Here is a 22066-nt window from a genome sequence, read left to right as displayed (position 1 = left end):
TTAGGCGTATTACGTGATTTTTAAACGTACTGTGCAGCTCGTTGCTAATCAACGAGGTTTATGGAAAAACGTGATTAATTAAAATTTTGCTTTTTCATTAACTTATAAACCATTTTACAAAAAGTCTCGGGATCCCGATTTATAAAAATATTTACAAACGTTTTCACTGTTCAACTTTTACATCAAAATAGAGTCGTCTAACGACAATTACAAAATCTCAGCCGTGCTGTCCCGAGGATCGTACGCTCCTGTGCCTAACCGCCCCGACATGTACAATCCCATAAGCTCGCTCACGGTCCATCAAGAATCGCCTTGCCTTTACCTACACATGCAACGTAAACCGTGAGTCGACGTACTCGCAAGAAAAGCATAATAATATCATACATAAAACCGACCGCCGTGTCCAACACGATGCCGAGTCCCGCCATCGCCATGTCCAACATGGTACCGAGCACTACCGCCATGTCCAACATGGTACCGAGTTTTGAACGTTCGGGGGACGGTACTATTGACACGTAACAACCCGATCGGTCGAACCGGTCATACTCATTCTTGGTCATACTCCGGCTCGTACCGACGTGTTACTATATCCTCCCGATCGGTCGAACCTGGTCATACTCCGTCGGTCATACTCCAAATTTCGTACCGACGGATACGTCAATAGCACGGAACCACCAACCAAGTGTCACTGATCGGTCAAACCGGTCATACTCCGCCTTGGTCATACTCCGGCCTCGTACCGACGTGACGGGGTTGGATGGTTCGAAGCCTAATACATATCTAATGTAATCTAACGAGCTTCCTACATGCACGCTAAACATGTAATCTACATATGCATACCGTTATACTAATCTTACTCGGATTCCGATTTCGTGTGTGCTTGGCCAACCCGACCGGAACCGAAGCCGAACGGCGGATCGGCTCCTAAACCATAAAAATCACAACTCTATAAGTGACACGCTAAATCACTTCCCGGGACTAAAACTCGAAACTAAAAGTTTCCCTATCGATAAAAAGCATGGCAATACCCCTAAAAACCCAAAAACGAGGAAAACTAGGGTTCGGAAAAATCCCCCATCCGAAGTCCGTTGCCCAACCGAATTCCGGTCGGGAAAATTCGAACCCCCATCCGAATTCCGGATGCTCAACCGAATTCCGGTTCCTCGCAGCAAAGAACCAAAAATCCCCATATCTTGACCAATTCGAACCCAAATGGTCCCAAACTTTCCCGTACCTCCTACATAGGTCCCAAATGACCATTTCAAGGCCTCAAACCTACCCGTAAACCTCACAAGCAAATTTCACCATTGAAGACCAAGCTTTGAGTTCAAGAACTCAAACTTGGTTAAACCCACTAGCATGCACCCTAGCCTAGTTAATTCTACTTAACTAAGCATATAATCACCTCGTAAAATATACGAAACACCCAAAGAACTTCACAGCAACAAAACATGGCATTTTCTCACAAAATCACATATTTTCACATATAAACCTCTAGCATGTTCAACCTAGTAATCAAGCATCAAAAACAACCCTAAACTAACATGCTTAAACACAAAATGATCATCAGATTACAGCAGCAACAACAACATAAAAATCCAACATGCAATTCACATTTTCATACATTTTCTTCAAGAATTTAAAGAGGGAAAGGGACATGAACCAACCTAGCTTGCAATAGACCTTAAAGGATGAAGAATAACCAGCCAAAATCAAAGGAAAAACACCCTCTCCAAGCTGCTCAAGGCTGGCCGAAAATGGAAGAGAAAGAAAGAGAGAGTTTGAAACTTTTTTTGGAATTTTTCTAAGTGTTATAAAATGAAAGAAAAGTCATTTAATACCATCTTAATAAAACCATTTCAGCCAAAAGATTAATTAGAAATAAACATTTAATTCCATTTAAAAATCACATAAGACAAAATATCATTGGGGCAAAAAGACCATTTTGCCCCTCCATACTAAAACCACATAATAACCACTAAAGGGGTATTTTTGGGACATTCTAAATTCCCGGCCATTCCCGACATTCCAAATGTCTAAACCCGTCCCCAAAATACTAACATACTAAGTTGTGATTTCTACTGAGCCAAACGCCGCGTTCCAAAATACCGGACACCGGAAATGCGAAATATAAAAACTGCTGATAACATACACATGCATATCTGAATTCCATAATAAATTATTTAAATAGCTATAAATAATTTCCTGATTAACATAAATAACTGCTAATTTCCAAATTAACTAAGCGGGCTTTACACTTCTAGTAGATCTAACTGAAGTATTTGGTTCTTCTCATTGTCTTCGATGTTTAAAATATCTTGTCGTAAGGACCCAACTCCTACCTCGACTGGAACCATGGCTTTGCACCCGTAAGAGAATGAGAAAGGGGTTTCACCAATCATTGACTGAGGGGTTGTATTAAAAGGCCATAAGACTTGTGGTAATTATGGTGTGTTTAATTATTTTATTGACTGCTTCATTCTGTCCGTTGCTCTGGGGATATGCGACCGCTGAAAAAGGCTTTTTGTATTCCCAAATCTTCGGATAATTTTTGCATTTCTTTGCAATCAAATTGTTTCATGTTATTAAAAAATAATTTGTACAGAATGCCAAATCTACAGATAATTGTACGGCACACAAACTCACGCAATTTCATAGTTGTTATTATCGCTAAGGCTTCGACCTCAACCCACTTAGTGAAATAGTCTACAGCCACTACTGCATATTTTACTCCTCTCTTACCTTTTGGTAATTCACCAATCAAATCTATGTCCTAGACTGTAAAATGTCATGAGCTGGTGATAGAATTTAAATAGCTTGGTAGTTTGTTCACATATGTGACAATCCGCTAACATTTGTCGCACCTTTTTGCGAAGTTAATCGCATCTGCCCATAAATTTGGCTAATAATAGCCTTGTCGCATGATTTTCAGGGCTAGGGAGTTTCCACCAATATGGTTACCACATATGCCTCCGTGTACCTCTCGGAGGATGTAATCGCATTCTTCACCATCGATACACCTCAAAAGTGGCTGATTGAAATTTCTGCAATATAGCTTGTCGTCATAGATCACATATCGAGCGATTTAGTATCGGAATCTTCTGGCTTCGAGATTATTGTCAGGAAATTTACCAGTTTTCAAGTAAGTAATAATTAGGGTCATCCAAGTGTTGCACATCCTGAGACTGTGTATCACCGAAGGCAATAATAATGGCATTCATTGGAGTAGAAGGAACCTCATCTACGTTGGGTTCCTAATATTCTGGATACACATCATCCTCATCAAAATCATACTCACGACCTCCATCATCTACCGGCTGTGATGGTTGCTTTTGTAACAAACTATCACGGTCGCAACTTAATCCATGATAAGATTCTTCATCTCTTTCTAACTACTCTGAAAGGTAGCCTTCATCTCAGTCTGTGCAGCCGAAATTGCAAATTATTGGTCTTTGACCTTCTTCAATCTCTTCGCCAACCCTAGGTAATCGATGTCATTTGTTAGCCCAAGATATGTTTCCAAGAGGGGAGTGAATTGGAAATTTAAACTAATTTCAATAAATTAAAACTTTTAACACAAAATTAAGCAATTGAACACTTAATCAAATAAATACAAGTAATATGGCAAGCAATATCAGTTAAGAAGAAGAAGAAAAAGAAAAGGAAAAGTGTTAAAAACGGAATTGGAGTTTAGGTAGTTTTGCCCCCAATAAATCGATTGGGTTAATTGCGGCAAAACCCCCAATACTTTCATTTTGCTTGCACTTAACCTCCAAAACTCATTTTTTGGCGGTAAAACCCCCCAAACCATGATATCGTTAACAATTTACACTTTCTGTCCAAATTTAGTTGTTAAGTGCCATGTTGGATTATCCATGTGGACACAGTGTACACGTGGCACAATTTTATTGGTCCACATAAATATATATTTTTTTTAAAAAAAAAATCATTACAAAAATAAAAATATTTTTTCCCTAAATATCATATTTTTCATACATTTTTTTTTCAGTTTTCATTTTCTTCTTCCTTCTTCTTCTTTCAGTCACAAATTATCACCACCACCACCATCCACAGCCATCGAAACCACCACCCACCACTTCTAAAATCACCACCACCTACTGGTGCCGAAACCACCACCACTGCCTATTTTCAAATCCAAATCACAAAAAAAAAAAAAAAAAAAAAAATCAAAGTAAAACACCACCCATCACTACCGAAATCACCACACAATCTATTTTTCAAATCCAAATCACAAAAAAAAAGAATCAACAAAATAAAACTCAAATTAATTTAAACAAATTCAAATCCAACAAAAAAAAAACAAACACACACATATACATATATATATACACAAAATCTCAGCCCCAAAACTCATACTTAAAAACCCTAAATTTATTTTCCCAAACTATTATCTTTTCTCATCTAAATCTAAAAACACAAAAATATCCAAAGAGGGATATGTATACACAGAAATATCAACAACAAAGATTGCAAAAAAAATCTGAAAAACTCTAGATCGGGAGAGAGCGAAAGGTGATCGATATTGGGAGAGAGAGGAGATCGATCGTGGCTGAGATCGATCGGGGTTGAGAGAGAGAATCGGGGCTAACCGGCTAAGAGATCGACGATTCTACGTAGTGGTCCTCGGTGGTTCTACGCAGTGGTTAAGATCGATCGGTTCTACGCGGTGGTTATCGGTGACTACACCTGGGTCGGTGGTCCTCAGCAACGGCGCTGGCTTGGTGGTCCTCGACCGACTCGGTGGTCCTCGGCAATGGCGTCGCACCTAGTATTTGCATCCATACCAGAGAGAGAGAGAAGAAGAAGAAGGTATCGAGAAAATGAAAAAGAAAGAAAAAAGAAAAAGAAAAGAAAGAATAGAAGAAAAAAATATTATGATTTTTGTTTTAATTTTTTTTAAAATTAATTATTTAAAAAATATTTTTATTTTTTTTTAATGATTTTTTATTTTTTGAAAAATATATATTTATGTGGACCAATAAAATTGTGCAACGTGTACAATGTGTCCACGTGAACAATCCAACATGGCACTTAACAGCTAAATTTGGATGAAATGTGTAAATTACTAACAAAATCGTGGTTTTGGGGGTTTTGCTGCCAAAAGATGAGTTTTGGGGGTTAAGTGCAAGTAAAATGAAAGTATTGGGGGTTTTGCCGCAATTAACCCTAAATCGATTTTTTGTGGTTAAGTATTAAAAAATTTTAAGTTTGGATGGTTTAGCCGCCAATATCTCAAAAAGAAAATATTTTTAAGATTATTTTTTTTTCTGGTTTTTTAATATTTTAAATATTTATAATTATTTTTTAAAATTAATATTACGTGGGCCACGTGTACAAGTATGTACACATGAGCAGTCCACTGTGGCACTTAACTGTGATTTTTGGATAGGGGTACTGAGCAAAACGGAATGAGAATTTATGTAGTTTTGCCCAAAAAAATTAATTTTTGTGGTTAAGTATTAAAAAAATTAAAATTCAAGTAATTTAACTGCTAAAATCCCTAAATATAAACTTATAAGTGATTTTGGTCTTATATAGTGGTTATTAGCATCCCCAATAAAATAAAATAGACAAACTTCCGAAATCCAATATATACAAGTAATGAATGTTGTGTAAAAAAACAGAGTAATGAATGTATTTCATCAAGAAGAATAAACTGAAATACATTATATTCATGGGAATTTTCTGAGAATATATATAGAACTGCATAGAATAGATATATAAGGGCTAAAGTGCCTCTCAAATACATATAACATTTCCTTCATAAGCTCAAGATACAAGACTTAGAGCTACTTTTAAAATCAAGTAGATTTTCACTTCAAAAAGAAGGTTAAAAACACTAGTATTAGTACCTATCCCTGAATGGAGTTACCTTGATGACTAAACCAGGGTAAATATCATCAAGATCATGAATATGAGGATTCTCTTCAACAATATAAGGATCACCACACCTTTCACTGATTGTTTGCAGCGTTTCGCCTTCGCGAACAACATAAATTTCATCACAAATCTTGTGATTGTTGATGTGTTTTGGTGGCGCGATTTCGCTCTCCCTTGATTCGCAGCAGCTCATAACCAACAAAACTGCTAATAACAAAGCACAGTACAATGAAACTCTATCAGCCATTGCAGTAGAAGATGAACCAAAAACCATGATAAAATATGTATTTTTCTGTTCTATGATTATGACTAGGTTTAGAGGAGTTATATATAAGAGAAGGGTTTGTTTTCTTTCTTGGTGGTTGGAACTAAGACAACAAGTCTTGGCAAGAAAGAATTGAAATGGTTATCTTCTCAAGTCTAAGTGTAGTAGGTGACTGTCCAAAAAAACTAGTAGGGAGGAAAGAGTGAGTTAGTTTAACTGCTTTTATGAAATGTGATTAAGTTTTAAGCCTTTGGTTTCTTTATATATTTGGTATTGATATATGGTCCACGGTCATTAATGTGTTCTTACAGTATCTTCACGTATTTGTACAAATTAAATCCTTTGACAACCATGCAATTAATTTATAAAATCGACAAAGGAGTCATTGACAGGTTGGGGTGTGATTGATATTAATGTTACATATATAAGTCAATGAAATATGTCAACCCTATATGCTCTAGTTAATGTACCAATATTATGTTTGTCTAGGAAATTTAGGTAAAAATCTAGATGAGAAAGAAATGTACCAATCCTATATTATTGGCTAACATTTCAGTTGTTTTCTTTCTACTCATTCCTATTCATAGGGAAGGTCTATTGGCTCAGTTTAAAGATGGTGAGTCTTGAAAATAGTGCCTGCAATTAGGTAACTACTGCTCATTATGAATTTATTAACAATGACAATTGAGCTAGTCATTCTTTTCAGCCCAAGAAATTGAGAAGGAAAAAATGAAAATAAAACAGATTAATAGTCAGTTTTAAGATTGCGTTCATATCTTTAAATGAAAAGAACAAGAATCTCAAATTATTTCTCATCAAAAATAGGGGAAAAAATGAATAAGAATCTCAAATTACGTAGAGGGTGCAAATGAATTTTTTTTAATTACCACGCAAACATTAGCATCAATTCATTATAGAAAAGTTTTTTACAAGCTGAATAAACAAGGGGAAGAAAGGATTCACATTGAGCTCTTGGCATCGAGCATCGATCCGGTTGTCCCCCGGAAAAAGAGGAAAGAAGACAGGAATATTAGTAAAGGTAACCCAATCTTCATTTTAGCTTTAGCATCTTCTGTAATTTGAAGCTAAATTCCCAAGGTTTTCATGGATTGAATAATGTATTCTTAATATAGCTGACCACCTCATCTACATTCACTGTCCAAGCAACAGAGATGGGAGAGTAGCCTGTCCAAGGGTTGCTTGTATTCCATCTGTATACCATGCAAGAGTAAAAATTAAAAATGGAAATGAGAAAAAAAAAACCAACAACAATCATAAAATTTATTGTGGAAAAAAGATACTAAGGAATATGGTGCTCTTACTTTTTAAGTCCTTGATCCATTAAAGTATGGCCTGTACATAAGCCCTGCGTTTCGACCCGCACAACTCCTTTCTTGTATGTAAAGAGGTCAGGTCGAACTAGTGCAACAAAACTAACCGGGTCATGAAGAAAAATACCTGAAAACAGTTTAAATAAATTTAAAAGTTGATGGAAAATAATAGAGTTACAAACAGGGCAGTTGAAGCATCTATAAAACATGACAGGGAGTACCATAGACACCGTCCGACTTCACATGCCAGTCTCTGTAGAATTTGGTCATGGTGCTTAGAATTTGAGCATGCTTTCCTTTTGATTGCTTTAAGTTAAGGAGGTCAGCATCTGAAACCAACAAATTTGTTATTAAACTCTAAATGATACTATTTCAGAATCAGAACTCAAATATCAGTGAGAAACTGATCAGAAAATGTCACCTGTAAGTTTGACTTGAGTTGTAATGTTTATTCCAACGACAACGATATTTGCTCCAGAAGTAAACACAATATCTGCAGCCTCTGGGTCTCCATAAATCTGCAAATTAGACAGATCCTGTTATTTACAGTTGGTTGACACTTCTAAAGTGAAAATTTACTTGAGATTTTGTAAATTGTTATAACAGATAAGTATGGAGTTCAGAATTAATTGTATTAGATAAGAGACTGTTACTACTAGGGGAAAAAGAAACTAAATTTACCAAGAAACAGAAAGATAAGGAAACAATTTAGATAAGGAAACAATTTTAGCAGCAATAAACCAAAACAAGGTTTCCATTATAACCAAAAATTATTCCATTTTAGCAAACAAGATATGTTGCAGAATGTTTGATTAGTTTTGCCTGTTATCTGTTTCGTGATGACAAACAAAGGAAATGTAATGCTTACATTTGCTTCGGCAGCAGGATTTACATTTCCCAAAGCAAAGAAAGCTCCACCAAGAATCACTAGTCTCTTCACATTCTTTGCAAAGGAAGAATCCCGTTTGATTGCCTAATCAAGATAAACATAACTGTAATTAATTACAATGTTCAGTTGTAAAATCTACAGGAAGAAAACAAAAGACATTACAACTTACCAAAGCTATGTTTGTCAGGGGTCCCAAAGCAAGGACTGATACTTCACCAGGATATTCAGAGACCTTGTCAACTAAGAATTCAGAAGCATGCTTTTCAATTTTCTTCGCTTTTGGAGAAGGTAGGAACATGTTTCCCATACCATCAGAGCCATGGACAAAATCAGCTACACGTGGTTCTACTCCCTATTTTAAAATAAACAAGTTCAAGCATAATGAGATAAATAAGGCTCCTGAGACTAATTGATCTAATAAAGTATTAAAACATTTTGAGGATATAATAAAAATAGTGTAACATACTAAAAAGTAATAAATAAGAAAAAGTGTAAATAGGGTATAATTGGTTAATTGTGGTGAAGATGTATTTCTTTATAAATAATGAATTAAAGTTAGAATAATCACCTTTAGAGGCTCAGGACTGCCCTCCGCCACAGGCAAATCTGGACATCCTGCAATCTCACACTATCCTTTTGAACATCAAAACATTAATCGATCACAAATTTATTCCGAAAAGAGAGTCCATGAAGAGAATCAAAGCTGCACATACAAGAATTTAAAATCAACTAAAACGATCACCTACCAGAAGCAATGCATTCCGTGTGGCATCTTTTGTCGTGACATTACCAAAAACTGTAGTCAGGCCCAAAATTTCCAGTCCTGGAGTTTGAAACGCCATTAAGATGGCCATGCTATCATCTGTGAATAAACAAAAACCCACCAAATTATGTCAATGTGATAAAAATAAGTAACAAATGCATAAACAAACAAAATCTTTCTACAAGAGGGCGGACTATCTAGCAACATTAGCCATCGGAAGATAAAACAATCGTTTCCCCCTTTTTCTTTGTCTCTGGGTGTTAAAACCGCAGAAAAGGATCTAAATCAAAATCTTTTGATTGTTAGTAAAATTATGTAAACAACACAAGACAAAACCAACTGAGCAAATGGGTTTAAGAAAAGTCTTCATAAATAAACCATTATTTAAGTCCTTTATTTTTCTTCAAGAAAATGACCTTTTGTTTTTTGGTTCTAGTTTAGACAGTAAGGAAGTTTGCTTTCTGGGATTAAAAATAACAAAACCAAAATAAAATTTCACAAAAGAAGCAAAAGTCATGAAACTTTTTCGGACCAAAGAACAAATCCCGAAAATTTATATTTATTTATCTTAAATAAATCCTTTACGAAGAAAGAGCCATGTCTTTTTCAAGTCACAATTTAATGGAGAATGAGAATCTCTTTTACAGACCCACTCGTATAAAGGGAAACATTTTCAGACCAAAACATAAACCTCGAAAAACTTCAAAAATGTGCAATGAAGAAAATAAAGGGAAAACAAACACATTAAAAGTGATTTAAACACATTGCACAGTTCCAAATTCACCAAAAAAAACAAAATTACAGAGTCAAAATAAGAAAGTGAACCAAACCCAGCCTAATTCAATCATTCTTCGCCTTGTTTAAACAAAATCATCATCCACAAACTCAAAAGTGCTTTTCCTTTTCCCGTATTAAGAATCTCATCAACAACAAAAGCAAAACAGAGAGAGAGAGAGAGATGTGAACTCACCGATTCCGGGATCAGTATCGATAATGAGCTTCTCAAGCTTCGAATGCGAACCCAAATCTCCGTTGTGGCAATTCATGGCGAGATACAACACACAATCTCTTAGAGCTCTCCGCACAGCACAATCTGAATCGATTAATCAAATCCTAATAAATATATATATGCATGTGACGTTACTATATAGATAGAGAGCGAATATTTATATACATATATATATAATTGTATATGAATTGAGATTATGAGTAGATTAGGGTTTGTCGTGATCGATGGGGTGACGCTGAGCTGAGCTGCACTCTGGATGAAAATATATACAAATGGTTTATAGAGTCTTAAGGTAGGTATGTGTACGAAGAGGACGAAGTTTTGTTCAGATTTAATATCAACCAATGAGAAACTGCCACGTAGTGCATATAAAAAGGTATTATGTTTTTTATTTTAATTATTTATTAAAAAATATTATTTGGATATTCCCGGAGATCGCTATGAAAGAGATGATTCACAGCCTAACTACTCTGATTGGATGATCAAATTATTCCAATTTTATTTAATTTATTTATTTTTCCATAACGTGTTACTCTTTATTTATAATTTTAATAACGTTTTTCGAAATGAAATATAAAAATGAAATGAATATTTGTGAGTTTGTAACGTTGTACATGGTTTAAGCCACTAAGGCTAGCTTAGTGGTGAGGGAAGGATGGGAAAAAAGGAGAGGTCATGGGTTCGAATCCAGGACAACTTAATATATAATTATAAAAACTATTACACTACACTCAAAAAAAAAAAAAAAAACGTTGTACATGGTTTCTATTTTTAGCTTTTGTAAAGAAAAAAAAAAGTGAGAGAAACACTTTTTCGCTTCTTTTGCTTAGGTCAAAAAAAGGCAACAAATAAGTACAAATATTGTAAAGAAAGTCCCTACAACTTGAGACATCATACATTTATGGTTACCAATTTTGAATAAAAACATTGATGAAGAAGCTAGAGGGGCCTAATTTTTATTTTTCTCTTTTTATTTTAAATTTTAAAATATATATCATATGAAACTTTTTTATAATTTTTATTGAAAAAAGAAAATGTTTGCCTGTTTGCGTCTAGAATTTCCATTTAATAAAAAAATGACTTCCCTGTGCCATGTTGATGGTTTTAACTTATAAAACACATGTGATTACCTATTAATTCATGTGTAAAAATAAAGCTTCAAAAAAAAAAATCATGTAACGTGTTGAAACTTGTATTATTAAAAACATGTATTGGATTACACTAAAATTATTATTATTATTTTATAAGAATTAATTTATTATTATTGTTAACCTCAAATTTGGTGTCTCTATCTGTTACAGCTAATGCTTGCTTTTACATTTGGTGCAAGCCTGGTCACGTTCAACATGGTTGAATTTTGGACATCAAACTTGAAATTCATATAATGGTCCACTGATGAAAGTGAAAGATTGTACTGCAGTGGGGATGAAATAATTTTTTTATCCCGGAATGTTAAATGAGGCAAGGATGAAGATAGCACTCTCCATATCCGTTTAATATTTTAAATAAACTTCTAATATAGTTTTATATTTTTTTCATTTTCACTTCAAAAAAAATTTCTTTTATATTTTTACATAAATTCACATAAAAAAACCATATAACAATCAAATCGCAACGAAATCTACATAGCAATTCACAAAAAAATTACTAGAACTCAAACTGTAAATTAAAAATAATAATAATATACGGGGTAATTCCCCTTTTATTTACACTTTTTTCTAATATATTAGTATTTTTTTATTTTGAATAATAATTAGTATATTTAATGATAAATAATTTTTAATATTTTAATTTTTATGTAAATCATTTTTTTTAATTAATTATGTAATTTATTAATAACAATCAACTAAAATAATAGTTTACAATTCAATCAGACATCTCCCCAATTTGAAGACAACCAAGATTACAATTAGAAAAATAAATCAAATAATCAACCATCTAATTTCCAATTCGTTTGACAAAAAACTAAAAATAAAATCAAATAAAAAAAATTGCAACATCACAATTAACCTTAAGAACAATATTCAGTTTCATATAGTGCTTAGAAGGCACAATAATAAAAACTGTTGTAACAGGTTTATTAAACCTCGTAGCTTGAGCACTCAACTATTATGCAAGGCACGTAACTACACAACTAACAACTCCTTCCTTCAATCGTATAAAACTTGTTATTCCCAATCACTAACGGTAATTTGATGGTGAACCATCAAAGAACAAAAAATAACCAACAATAAAAAAAAACAAAATAAAACTATATCACACATACAAATTAAAACACTAAAAATCATATCATAGAAACAAGACAAACACTCAAAATCATATTTAAAAAATAAGAGTAAAACACTCAAAAGTCAAAACCATGTTACAGAAACAAGACTAATCGCAGTAGCAGAAATTGAATTGCAATAGCAAAACACAACTCCGACTGAGATGCACATATACTCAGGAAAGGCTGACAGACCTTGCCGGAGAAAAAATATAACCTCCTATAACTACAAATTTAAGAACAAGAAACCCTATAAAAAAAAAAAAAAAATTAAAACTTTTGTTAATTCTCTTATATAATTAAAATTTAAATTTAAACTTTAATTTTCATGGCAAGAATGAAAATTAAAATTCTTAATAGGAACGAGAGAGGCACTCGCCCCACGTGCATCATTACAAAACAGATAAGTAAAATTTATAAAATACTAAAGACAAAATTTTAAAGAAACCAATTGATTTTTGTGAAGAGAAACATACAATGGAGGCATGGTCTATTCATAGTCTTTTTTAAATTCATTGACTAAAACTGTTACATAATTTGGCACAATTAATTAAAGTAACATACCTTGAAAACTTAAGTTGTTGGTTTGGCACATGATACACTGCCAAATGTTTTGGTGTCCCATCGGATCATGTATTTTTTTTTTTCAGATTTATATAACAATTGCATGTGCACACACGTGTAATGCATAATTCTCTACGACAGAAAATTTGCAATAACATCATGAACGAACAATCCCACAAAAGAGCATGTATGATGATAATTGACAAAGAGTGGGAAATAAAAATAAATAAAAGCACTGCTTTTAAAGAATAAACAAAAATGGTCGTCATTTCTTTCTTCTGTTTTTCTTTATACACAACTTAAGTAACAACATTTTAGTTTGCCCATTTCCAGCAGACACAAACTGAAAAAATGATAATAAGATTTACCAAGTTGTCCCACCATTTACATCACAGTTAGGGGATAAGCACCAGAAAGTTTGTGCAAGCAAAATGGATCAGTAAGTGAAGTTATCATATGGCAAATACATAGTTGTGTATGGATATGGACCAAGGCAGACTTCAAAAAACCAAAATTTGACTCCCATCATCAAGTCAGAACTTCATTCTGCAGAACTTGGTCACAGATGTTCCACAAGTTTTTCGTGAAAAAATTGCATGTAAATTTGGCGTACCTTTGTTAGCTTAAAATTACTCGAAAGAAGACGAACTGATCAATGCCTTTGGTGTAACTATATTTTGACATTTGGGGAGCCTATGACATTGGCAGGGGCTTTTGTCAAACTTCCTTTGGCGTTTCCAGTGGCTTGTCCAGGGCCATGTCTGGTGTTTGTTGTCTCGGTTGATACGATGGATTTCTTTATCTGCAGAATTGTATACAAATGGTTGTTTTAGAAACAATGATTCTACGCATAAAACATAATAGAGAATATGCATATAAATATACACCTCTACTAGCAACTTACTGCTGCAAGGCGTTCCTTGTGAGTATCATTAACAAGCTGCAAAACCATTATCAATAAGATCATCGTCAAAAGCCAAAATTCTGGCACGATATAGCACAGTCAAGTACATGACAATTCTTACGGGTTTTCTGTAGCTTTTAATTTCATCACCAGCAAACCCAGGCAGAGTTATGCTCCAATTTCGTTCTGCATCAAACCAAATGAGAATATATTTTGAGCTTCAAAGGTCCATAATTGAGAAAGAACAACTATGTCTTTCCCAACAAAACTAACCAAGATGTATAAGTATATCCTTTGCTTCCAACGTTGTTGACTTTCGATGCTTGGCCAGTGAACAACCAAATGTTGTAATCTACCAAACAAGGAAAAAATATTATTGAGACTAGAAAACCTATCACATACATAACCAATTTGAAAATGGAAATATCATGAAGGAGATAAACTAGGGAAGGTAAAAAAAACTACATAGCAAAGTAAACAATGAGAAAAAGAAAATAATAACAATAATATTTCTCTACAAACAAACCCAAATCTAGGTAGCTATTAAAATTATACATAAAACAAGACAAATAAATAAAAATTTAGTTTGATTACTTACAGACTCAACAAAATCATCGGCAATATCCATAAGAATGTCTTCAACTTCAGGATCCAATTTTTCAGAAGGATCAATCTGTCCAATAAATAGGAGACATTTAAATTGGGGTTAAACGAAGAAAAACTTAAATCAAAGAAGATCATTATAGAAAAAGAAAAGAAAAAACCATTGGTTAAAGTAATAAAGTGGGTTCATAAAGAATTAAGGAATTTAGCACTGCAGCTCTGTCTAACCCCTTTTAAGGCAAAATCAGAGAGTATTATTTGTCCAAAAAGAAACAATATAAAAACATAATGAAATGTAAAACCATTTTCAACAAATATAAAGGGTAGAGCTAAATCACAATCATGGTGGCACAAATGGTACCCCAAATGCAAATTAGATTTCTTCTAACATTATTTTTGGCAATTAACATTGCTACATAACAAATTTAAATTCATAAGGATTTAATACTAGCATCCACCAATTTCAAAGTAATCTAGCAAAGGGCTGCTATAACTCACCTGGTTGACGAGCTCATGGATGCTTCTTTTGCTAAGAATTCTATTACAAGTTTCATCAGTATCTGTAGTGGCTATTTTACTCTGAAGCCCAGGTTGAACTGTGCTAGGTTGTAGACTTGCAGGAGTAGAGGACTTCTGGTTTGCTAAACTCTGAACCCTTGTAACCTGCTGCTGATGGGGTAAAACTGGTTGAACCCTTGATTGTGGAACTTGTTGCCCAAAATGTTCATGTGCCTGCTGTGATGAAGAAGGTTGCTGCTGCTGCTGCTGTGGCTGTTGTTGCTGCAAAGGCGACATATGCTGTTGCTGGGAAGTCAAAGGCAGAGAATGATGTGATTGCTGTTGAACATGCGATCTCTGCTGCAGAGATTGTGCTGTCACCGGCTGCCTAAAAGATGGGGATGGAAGAGGAGGCTTTCCTTGTGGTCCAGATGCCAACCATGGCTGATTAGGGGACTGCATACCTTGGGACGTAGTTGGTGAAGGTGAACTTGGAGATACCGCTGATGAGACTCTTAGAAGGCCAGGCCCTTGATAATTCTAATCCAGATAAACCACATTAACAAACAAACTAGTATAACAGGAATAGGAACTCATAATAATCAGGTATCTCCTGTAAATTAAAGAAGCAAATTGCAAAGGAAATATGCAAGCAAGTACTAGTTTCAATTATAACCAAGTTCAACGCAGAAGGAAGATATATTCCTAATTGCACCATTCCAATATATTTGATTTTAATCAATAAAAAAGTAAGTAATATGTTATTCCAGCACTAATTTTGGCATCTTGCAGTAAACAGCAGTTGTAATACTTATTAGTTAAAAAAAAGAAAATTGCAGTCATTTCTCCATAAATGATGAAAATGTAAGTTTATCTATCAATACAGAAAAAAGAAGGATTTTTTCTCTGCTACGAAAAGTGAAATGCTCATATCCACATGCCTTATAGAGGGTTCTGAACGTGGAACAACCTACTAGAACTTCTAAAATAATTTTTTTGTTCTACCATTAAATTTTCCTTCCAAACCTTAACCACGAAAAGTTCATCACTTACTTCATCTAATGACTAATAAAGCAGAGGTATTGACTATTTAAATGAAAATGAACTGTAAAAAGAAATGATACTAACTTGAGACGAAGGAAGCTGATTACTGGGAGTAGATACTGGCCTTAGCGAAGACTGTAAAGGTCGCTGTTGATGGTGTGCCGGAATCCCAACTGGGCGCATTTGAGAACTAGAATTGATCGATCCCAACATCCCCATTCCCTGCACACCTTGCATGGAAGGTCTCACCTACATTTACAAAGACACTTATTGTTCAAGCATTGAAATTTGGTTCTTTTGGTTACAATATCATTAAACAACATTTAAAACCTTGAATGAAAATTTGTTGTTTTAAAGGATCATAAATGAAGTGCCCACTATAGTACCTGCGAAGCACTGGAATTTGAGGAGGGTTCGGGCAAATTGACCCCACTGCGACCCAAGCCACCAAAATGCCCATACGTAGAAGAAAAAGGAGCAGGCTGCGATGGCGAAGTGGTCGGACGATGTGCCGGAACGCCAAGTGCAATGCCACCTCTGGGCGTCGGCGCAGCAGAGGTCGACGGCAACGTGGGAGTCGATGAAGAAGGAGGCCCAGCCGAAACAGCAACGGAAGGAGAAGAAGAAGGAGGCTGAAAATGGGACTGTTGCCAAGCTCGAACCAATGTGGCCGGAGGACGGTTAGGAAGAAGAGCACCGGGAAGGGACTGAGAATGCTGCAGCGGTGACTGGTGAGACTGAAATTGGGTTTGGGGCTTAGGGTTAAGGTTTAGGCTGGGATTGGGGTTTGGGTTTGAGTTTGTGGAGGGCGTCGCGGGAGTAGAGATCGACGGAGCTGTCGTGGACGATGGAGGTGGTGCTTGGGGCGGAGGTTGTGGAATCTGAGGAGGGGGTTGTGCTTGTAATGGTGGTACGGTAGGTGGGTTTGCGGCACTGGTGGCGGAGGTGGGTGGTGGCGTGGGATTTGGTTCATCCATTTGGATAAAACGGAGAAGAAGTGACCCTCTCAGTTTTGGATGCTACAGACTTCGTCGTCCCCTAAATTTATAATATTAGGGATTTATTTTTTTTATTTGTGAATATAATAACTAATTTATTGCTCAAATCCTATTTTTTTTTTTTTTTGAGAAATAGAACTGTTATTATAAAATAAGAGAGTCTTTTACAATAACAGAGAGAATAGCTGAGGGGAAATCCTCAAGCCATGTACAAACATTATCCAACACTAGGGCATGTTTAGCCAAGCCGTGAGCAGCTTGGTTACCATCACGATAAACATGATGAACACAAACAGTAGGGAGATAGGATAATTGAGTTTGAACATCAAAAATTAAATCTTGAAAAGAAGAACTTTTTGATGTTGATTTGCGAAGAGCATTAACAAGAATCAAGGAATCCGTTTCCACCAAATCGACCTTGAAATTAAGTTGTCTAGCCCATTTGAGGCTGTAAAACAGTCCCTTGGCTTCCATGTCTTGAGGACGACAGCAACCATCAATAGGGTGAGACATTGCAGCCTTTACATTACCAGTAGAGTCTCTTATAATAGCACCGAACCCAATCCGTTTTCTGGTGTCATCAAAGGCTGCATCGACATTCAATTTTAGGAGATTAGGAGGAGGTGGAGTCCATGCTTTGTGTGCGGTTGGAGTGTCAGCTGGTGCCAAACCAGCATGAAGAGAAAGCTGCTGGGCCGATTGAAAACTGCTAAGGAAAGAGGCAGCTTTAGCAGAAATAACCGAAGGTTGTTGGGCAATTTTACCATGAAGAACATTGTTTCGATCAGACCAAATAGACCACAAAGTGCAAAAAATCATTTCCAACTCAGATTTGGTGTAGCATTCTGATATCTGAAACAAAAAATCTTCAATTTTCATTGAAACAGCAGCTTTGTTGTTAAAAGAAAACCCAGCAATTTTCCACACATGTCGAGCATGTTTACAAGCAAACATTGCATGCCCCACAGATTCCCAAGCATTGAGGCACAAACTACATGAGGCAGAAGTGAGCGATTTCCTCTTATAAAGCTCTGAAGCAACCGGCAAAGCATTATGGATAGCTTTCCAAGCAAAAAGCTTCACTTTAGGAGGAAGTTTGAGCTGCCAAAAGGACTTCCACCATGAAACATGTGGGCTGGATACAGAAACAGGAGTCTCATCTGCTAACATACAAGCAAAATGATAACCCGACTTTACCTCATACTGCCCACCAGTAGCATGCCAAACCCAGTAATCAGAGTGAGCATGATGAGACAAAGGTAAGGAAAGAATCCGCTCTACATCAGCTGATGAAAAATCAGCATTCAATTTGCTAACATTCCATTCTTTTTCTGGTGTGATATAGTCCGCCACAGTATTAGTTGGAGCACCCGTAAAATATATAGGAGTGAAAATGGAGTTACCAGGGATCCAAGGGTCAGTTGCACAGGCTATATCAAAACCATTCCCCACTTGCAAACGTAATCCTTTCTTCAGCAACTCTCGGCCCCAGCAAATTCCTTGCCAAGTGAGAGATGAAACACCACAAGTAGCAGCAGAAAGGAAATCAGATCTTGAGAAATATCGTCCTTTGAGAACACGAAATAGAAGAGACTCTGGATTTTGAAACAACCTCCAAGCTTGTTTAGCCAAAAGTGCTTGATTGAAGTGGATAAAATTCCTGAAACCAAGACCACCTTCCAATTTTGATTTACAAAGAAACTTCCATTGTTTCCAATGAATTTTCTTTTTATCAGAAGTAGAGCCCCACCAAAAATTAGACATCAAACTCTCAATTTCATGGCAAAATTTAACGGGAAGCTTGAAGCAGCTCATAGCATAGGTGGGAATAGATTGAATGACAGCCTTGAGAAGAACCTCCTTACCACCAACCGAGAAAATCTTATCAGTCCATGCATTTAACAACTTCCAAATGCGCTCTTTAATTTGATTGAACAATTGTTTTTTATCCCGTTCAGAATACGCAGGAAGGCCCAGGTATGATTCATGACACTCACAAATGGGCATGCCAAGAATATTTTGAAAGGATTGTTTTGAAGCCTCAGAAGTATTTGGTGAAAAAGACATAACTGATTTGTCCGTGTTGAGCTGTTGACCCGAGGCTTTGTGATATGTATCCAAGACTCTTTTGATGGCACCACAAGATCGATCATCCGCTTCACAAAACAACAAACTATCATCAGCAAAAAGAAGGTGCGATACAGATGGAGAATGCCTAGAAACAGCTAATCCTTTTAAACATCCAATGGACTCTTCATATTGTAACAATCGAGACAAGCCTTCAGAACAAATCAGAAATAAGTAAGGAGATAAAGGATCTCCTTGTCTAAGACCCCGTTGTGGTTTCACATTGCCCGAAATTGCACCATTGATGATAAATGAAAGCTGTGTAGTTTGTAAACAATTCAAGATGAGGGTGATCCAACGAATGCTGAACCCCATCTTGCCCATTACAGCTGCTAAAAAAGACCACTCCACTCTATCAAATGCCTTACTCATGTCGAGTTTAAGAGCTGAAAAACCTTTTTTGCCTCGGGTCTTGTGTTTGAGGCAGTGAACCAACTCAAAAGCCACCAAGATGTTATCTGTAATAAGTCTATTAGGCAAGAAAGCACTTTGTGTCTCCGAGATTACATGTGGAAGGACTGCTTTAAATCGAATCACCAAAGACTTTGAGATAAGCTTGTAGACAACATTACACAAACTGATGGGCCTGAAATCTTTCATTGATTTTGGTTTTTTAGTCTTCGGAATGAGAGTAATCAGTGTTTTGTTGAGAGCTTCAGGACTTCCCCCTTCATTCAGGACATAAAGAACCGCACGAGTGACTAGATCACCAACAATATGCCAATTATGTTGGTAAAAAAGAGCCGACATCCCATCAATGCCTGGACTGCCATCACCATTCATAGTTTTTAGAGCTTCCAAAACATCAGCAGCAGTAAACTCACGACCAAGGAATTCATTATGTTGATCTGTAACCGTAGGTGGAATAACATTTAGAACATGTTGCAGTGCCCAATGGTCTTCAGTTTGAGCTTGAAAAAGATTTTCAAAATAAGCAGCAACCAAACCAGAAATTTCATTCTTTGACGTGTGGACTTTGCCCTGTTCATCTGTTAAAAACTTGATCTTATTGTTGGAAAATCTTGCAGAAGCTTTCGCATGAAAAAACTTCGTGTTTTGATCTCCAGATTGCAACCAATCAATCCTTGCACGCTGTTTCCAATATTGTTCTTCAGAAGCAAGCAAATCATCCAAAATTGCTTCTGCCTGCTGCACTTGCTGGTAGTGAGAAGTGGAGTGAATTGATGTGTTAGAAAGAGCCGTGACAGTAGCTTGAGCTGAAGTAATTTGTTGCTTAAAATTTCCATATTTAGCTCTGTGCCACGATCGCAGGTCTGATGCACACTGAGATAAATTTCCATTTAGAACCTCAATTGGATTAGCTGTAGAGGAATTCCAGCAATGAGAGATAATGTGAGAACATTCAGCATCTTTAATCCACATCTTTTCAAAACGAAATCGCGAACGATATTTGAACTCTGAAATGGTAGATTGCAAGTTAATAGTACTCAGGATTGCACGATGATCTGATCCGTAGTAGCCAAGGTGTGTCACATGTGGTGTGGCAAAACGATCATTCCAAACCATATTAATAAAGACCCAGTCTAGACGTTCCTGTAAAGCTTGAGGATCTCGTCTGTTTTTGCACCAGGTGAAGTCTGGACCAGCAAAAGGAATTTCAAGGAGAGCGCAAAGGTCTAAAGTAGTACGGAATGCCATCATATGATTGTCAGATCTTAAAGGACCAGAGTTTTTGTGCGAATGTGAAAAAATTTCATTCAAATCTCCTACTAGTAGCCACGGATCCAAAGGAGAAACATCAGCAAGTCTCTCTAAAAGTGTCCAAGTGTGTTTTTTATTGATTGCTTCAGGAAAACCATATACAGCCGAAAAGTGCCATCGAGGGCCATCATTGTACGAGATGTAACAATCAAAATAATTAGAGTTCATTGATAAAAGAGTTACATTCACATCATCATGCCATAATAGCATTAAGCCACCCTTCAGACCAGAGCGAGGGACTTCCAGACCATTATTAAACTTTAAACATTGCTTAAAACGAGTAATACAACCAGAATTTAACTTTGTTTCCATAAGAAACAACAGATGGGGAGTTTGCTCACGAACAAGCAAACACAAGTGACGGAATGCACTCGGATTCCCCAGGCCCCGTGCATTCCAACTTACAATATTCATGATGATTGGCGGGATTGCCGAGCAATCACCGCTGAATGATCCTCCATACCAGCAAAATCAGCACCAGAATCTGAAACTTGCAGGTGAGCAGATGCTTCAACTGAGGAGGGAGAAGCACTTTGGACATTAGTAGCACGACATCGTTTGAGAGTTTTTCGAAGAGAAAGATTATCAAACTGTCTCTTAAAGGTCTTGTTGGGATGTGTATTCTCCTGATCAATAAAATCATCCATGTCATCCAAAGGGGAAGAAGGCTGATGAGAGGTAATGGTTGTAGCGATAGCCTTGCCAGCCCTTTTTGAAGAGAAATCCATAGTAATATCCTGGCACTTGGTTTCGTGGTGAAGAGTGGTAGTTGGAGGGTATGTGGCAAAGGTATGATTTGTAGATAAAGAGCCAATGTCAGGAGTATAAACATCTTTAAGATGAACAACAGCAGAACCACTGGAGACAGGTAGAGTGTCAATAGCAGGCCTTGTAGTGTTTGCACCAGTAGTAGGAAAAGTATGTATTGCAGCAGTAGGCACATGTGTAGTCACAACTACAGGCACTGGGGAATTGGTGATGGATGTGGTCGGAGTAGTTATTTGAGTAAGAACAGAGGAAGCAATGGGAGTTTGGTTACTCTGATCTGTGTTAGAGGATTCCCCATATAAGAGTGGATTCGGGTGAGAGAGAGGTCTGTTGTTTAACTGTGGGAGAGTAGCAGTAAGGGTAGATCGAGCCAAACGTGTCAAGAGAGGCCAAGCGCTTCCTTTAGAGAAATCC

General features: G+C 36.3%; 3 protein-coding genes across 4 annotated transcripts; all 3 read right to left on the bottom strand.

Annotated features, from left to right (window-relative positions):
- Positions 1-5866: 5866 nt before the first annotated feature.
- LOC115710914 (uncharacterized) lies at positions 5867-6175 on the bottom strand. The gene has a single exon (XM_030639265.2). The coding sequence runs from the start codon at positions 6173-6175 to the stop codon at positions 5867-5869; it is 309 nt and encodes a 102-aa protein (XP_030495125.2).
- An 847-nt stretch (positions 6176-7022) lies between these two features.
- Positions 7023-10427, bottom strand: LOC115709769 (uridine nucleosidase 1). Its single transcript, XM_030637974.2, has 9 exons — positions 10120-10427; positions 9133-9248; positions 8955-9014; positions 8556-8738; positions 8366-8470; positions 7919-8015; positions 7719-7826; positions 7489-7624; positions 7023-7377 (listed from the first exon to the last, which is right to left on the bottom strand). Exons 1-9 carry the CDS (start codon positions 10193-10195, stop codon positions 7269-7271), a joined length of 990 nt encoding a protein of 329 aa, XP_030493834.2. The 5' UTR covers positions 10196-10427; the 3' UTR covers positions 7023-7268.
- A 2800-nt stretch (positions 10428-13227) lies between these two features.
- Positions 13228-17118, bottom strand: LOC115709767 (transcription initiation factor TFIID subunit 12-like). 2 transcript variants are annotated; one of them, XM_030637972.2, is made up of 8 exons: positions 16424-17118; positions 16122-16286; positions 14994-15533; positions 14491-14565; positions 14166-14244; positions 14014-14078; positions 13893-13928; positions 13228-13790 (listed from the first exon to the last, which is right to left on the bottom strand). In XM_030637972.2, exons 1-8 carry the CDS (start codon positions 17012-17014, stop codon positions 13659-13661), a joined length of 1683 nt encoding a protein of 560 aa, XP_030493832.2. In that variant the 5' UTR covers positions 17015-17118; the 3' UTR covers positions 13228-13658. The 2 variants fall into 2 exon arrangements, with proteins under 2 accessions (XP_030493832.2, XP_030493833.2); XM_030637973.2 differs by having other exon boundaries at positions 13652-13790; positions 13876-13928; positions 16424-17097.
- Between the last annotated feature and the right edge of the window lie 4948 nt (positions 17119-22066).

This window comes from Cannabis sativa, chromosome 3, assembly GCF_029168945.1.
Source record: "Cannabis sativa cultivar Pink pepper isolate KNU-18-1 chromosome 3, ASM2916894v1, whole genome shotgun sequence".
Taxonomy (NCBI): domain Eukaryota; kingdom Viridiplantae; phylum Streptophyta; class Magnoliopsida; order Rosales; family Cannabaceae; genus Cannabis; species Cannabis sativa.
The sequence above is the reverse complement of the archived record's forward strand: the minus strand, read 5'-3'. Positions and strand labels throughout refer to the sequence as shown.

Coding starts and splice junctions, on each gene's coding strand:
- LOC115709767 (XM_030637972.2), bottom strand. CDS start 17,014: ATGGATGAACCAAATCCCACGCCACCACCCACCTCCGCCACCAGTGCC. Junction 14,245..14,490: donor CCGATGATTTTGTTGAGTCT/GTAAGTAATCAA, acceptor CTTGTTTGGTAG/ATTACAACATTTGGTTGTTC. Junction 13,791..13,892: donor ACAAGGAACGCCTTGCAGCA/GTAAGTTGCTAG, acceptor ACAATTCTGCAG/ATAAAGAAATCCATCGTATC.
- LOC115709769 (XM_030637974.2), bottom strand. CDS start 10,195: ATGAATTGCCACAACGGAGATTTGGGTTCGCATTCGAAGCTTGAGAAG. Junction 9,015..9,132: donor CACGGAATGCATTGCTTCTG/GTAGGTGATCGT, acceptor TCAAAAGGATAG/TGTGAGATTGCAGGATGTCC. Junction 8,739..8,954: donor GCAGTCCTGAGCCTCTAAAG/GTGATTATTCTA, acceptor ATTTTAAAATAG/GGAGTAGAACCACGTGTAGC.
- LOC115710914 (XM_030639265.2), bottom strand. CDS start 6,175: ATGGTTTTTGGTTCATCTTCTACTGCAATGGCTGATAGAGTTTCATTG.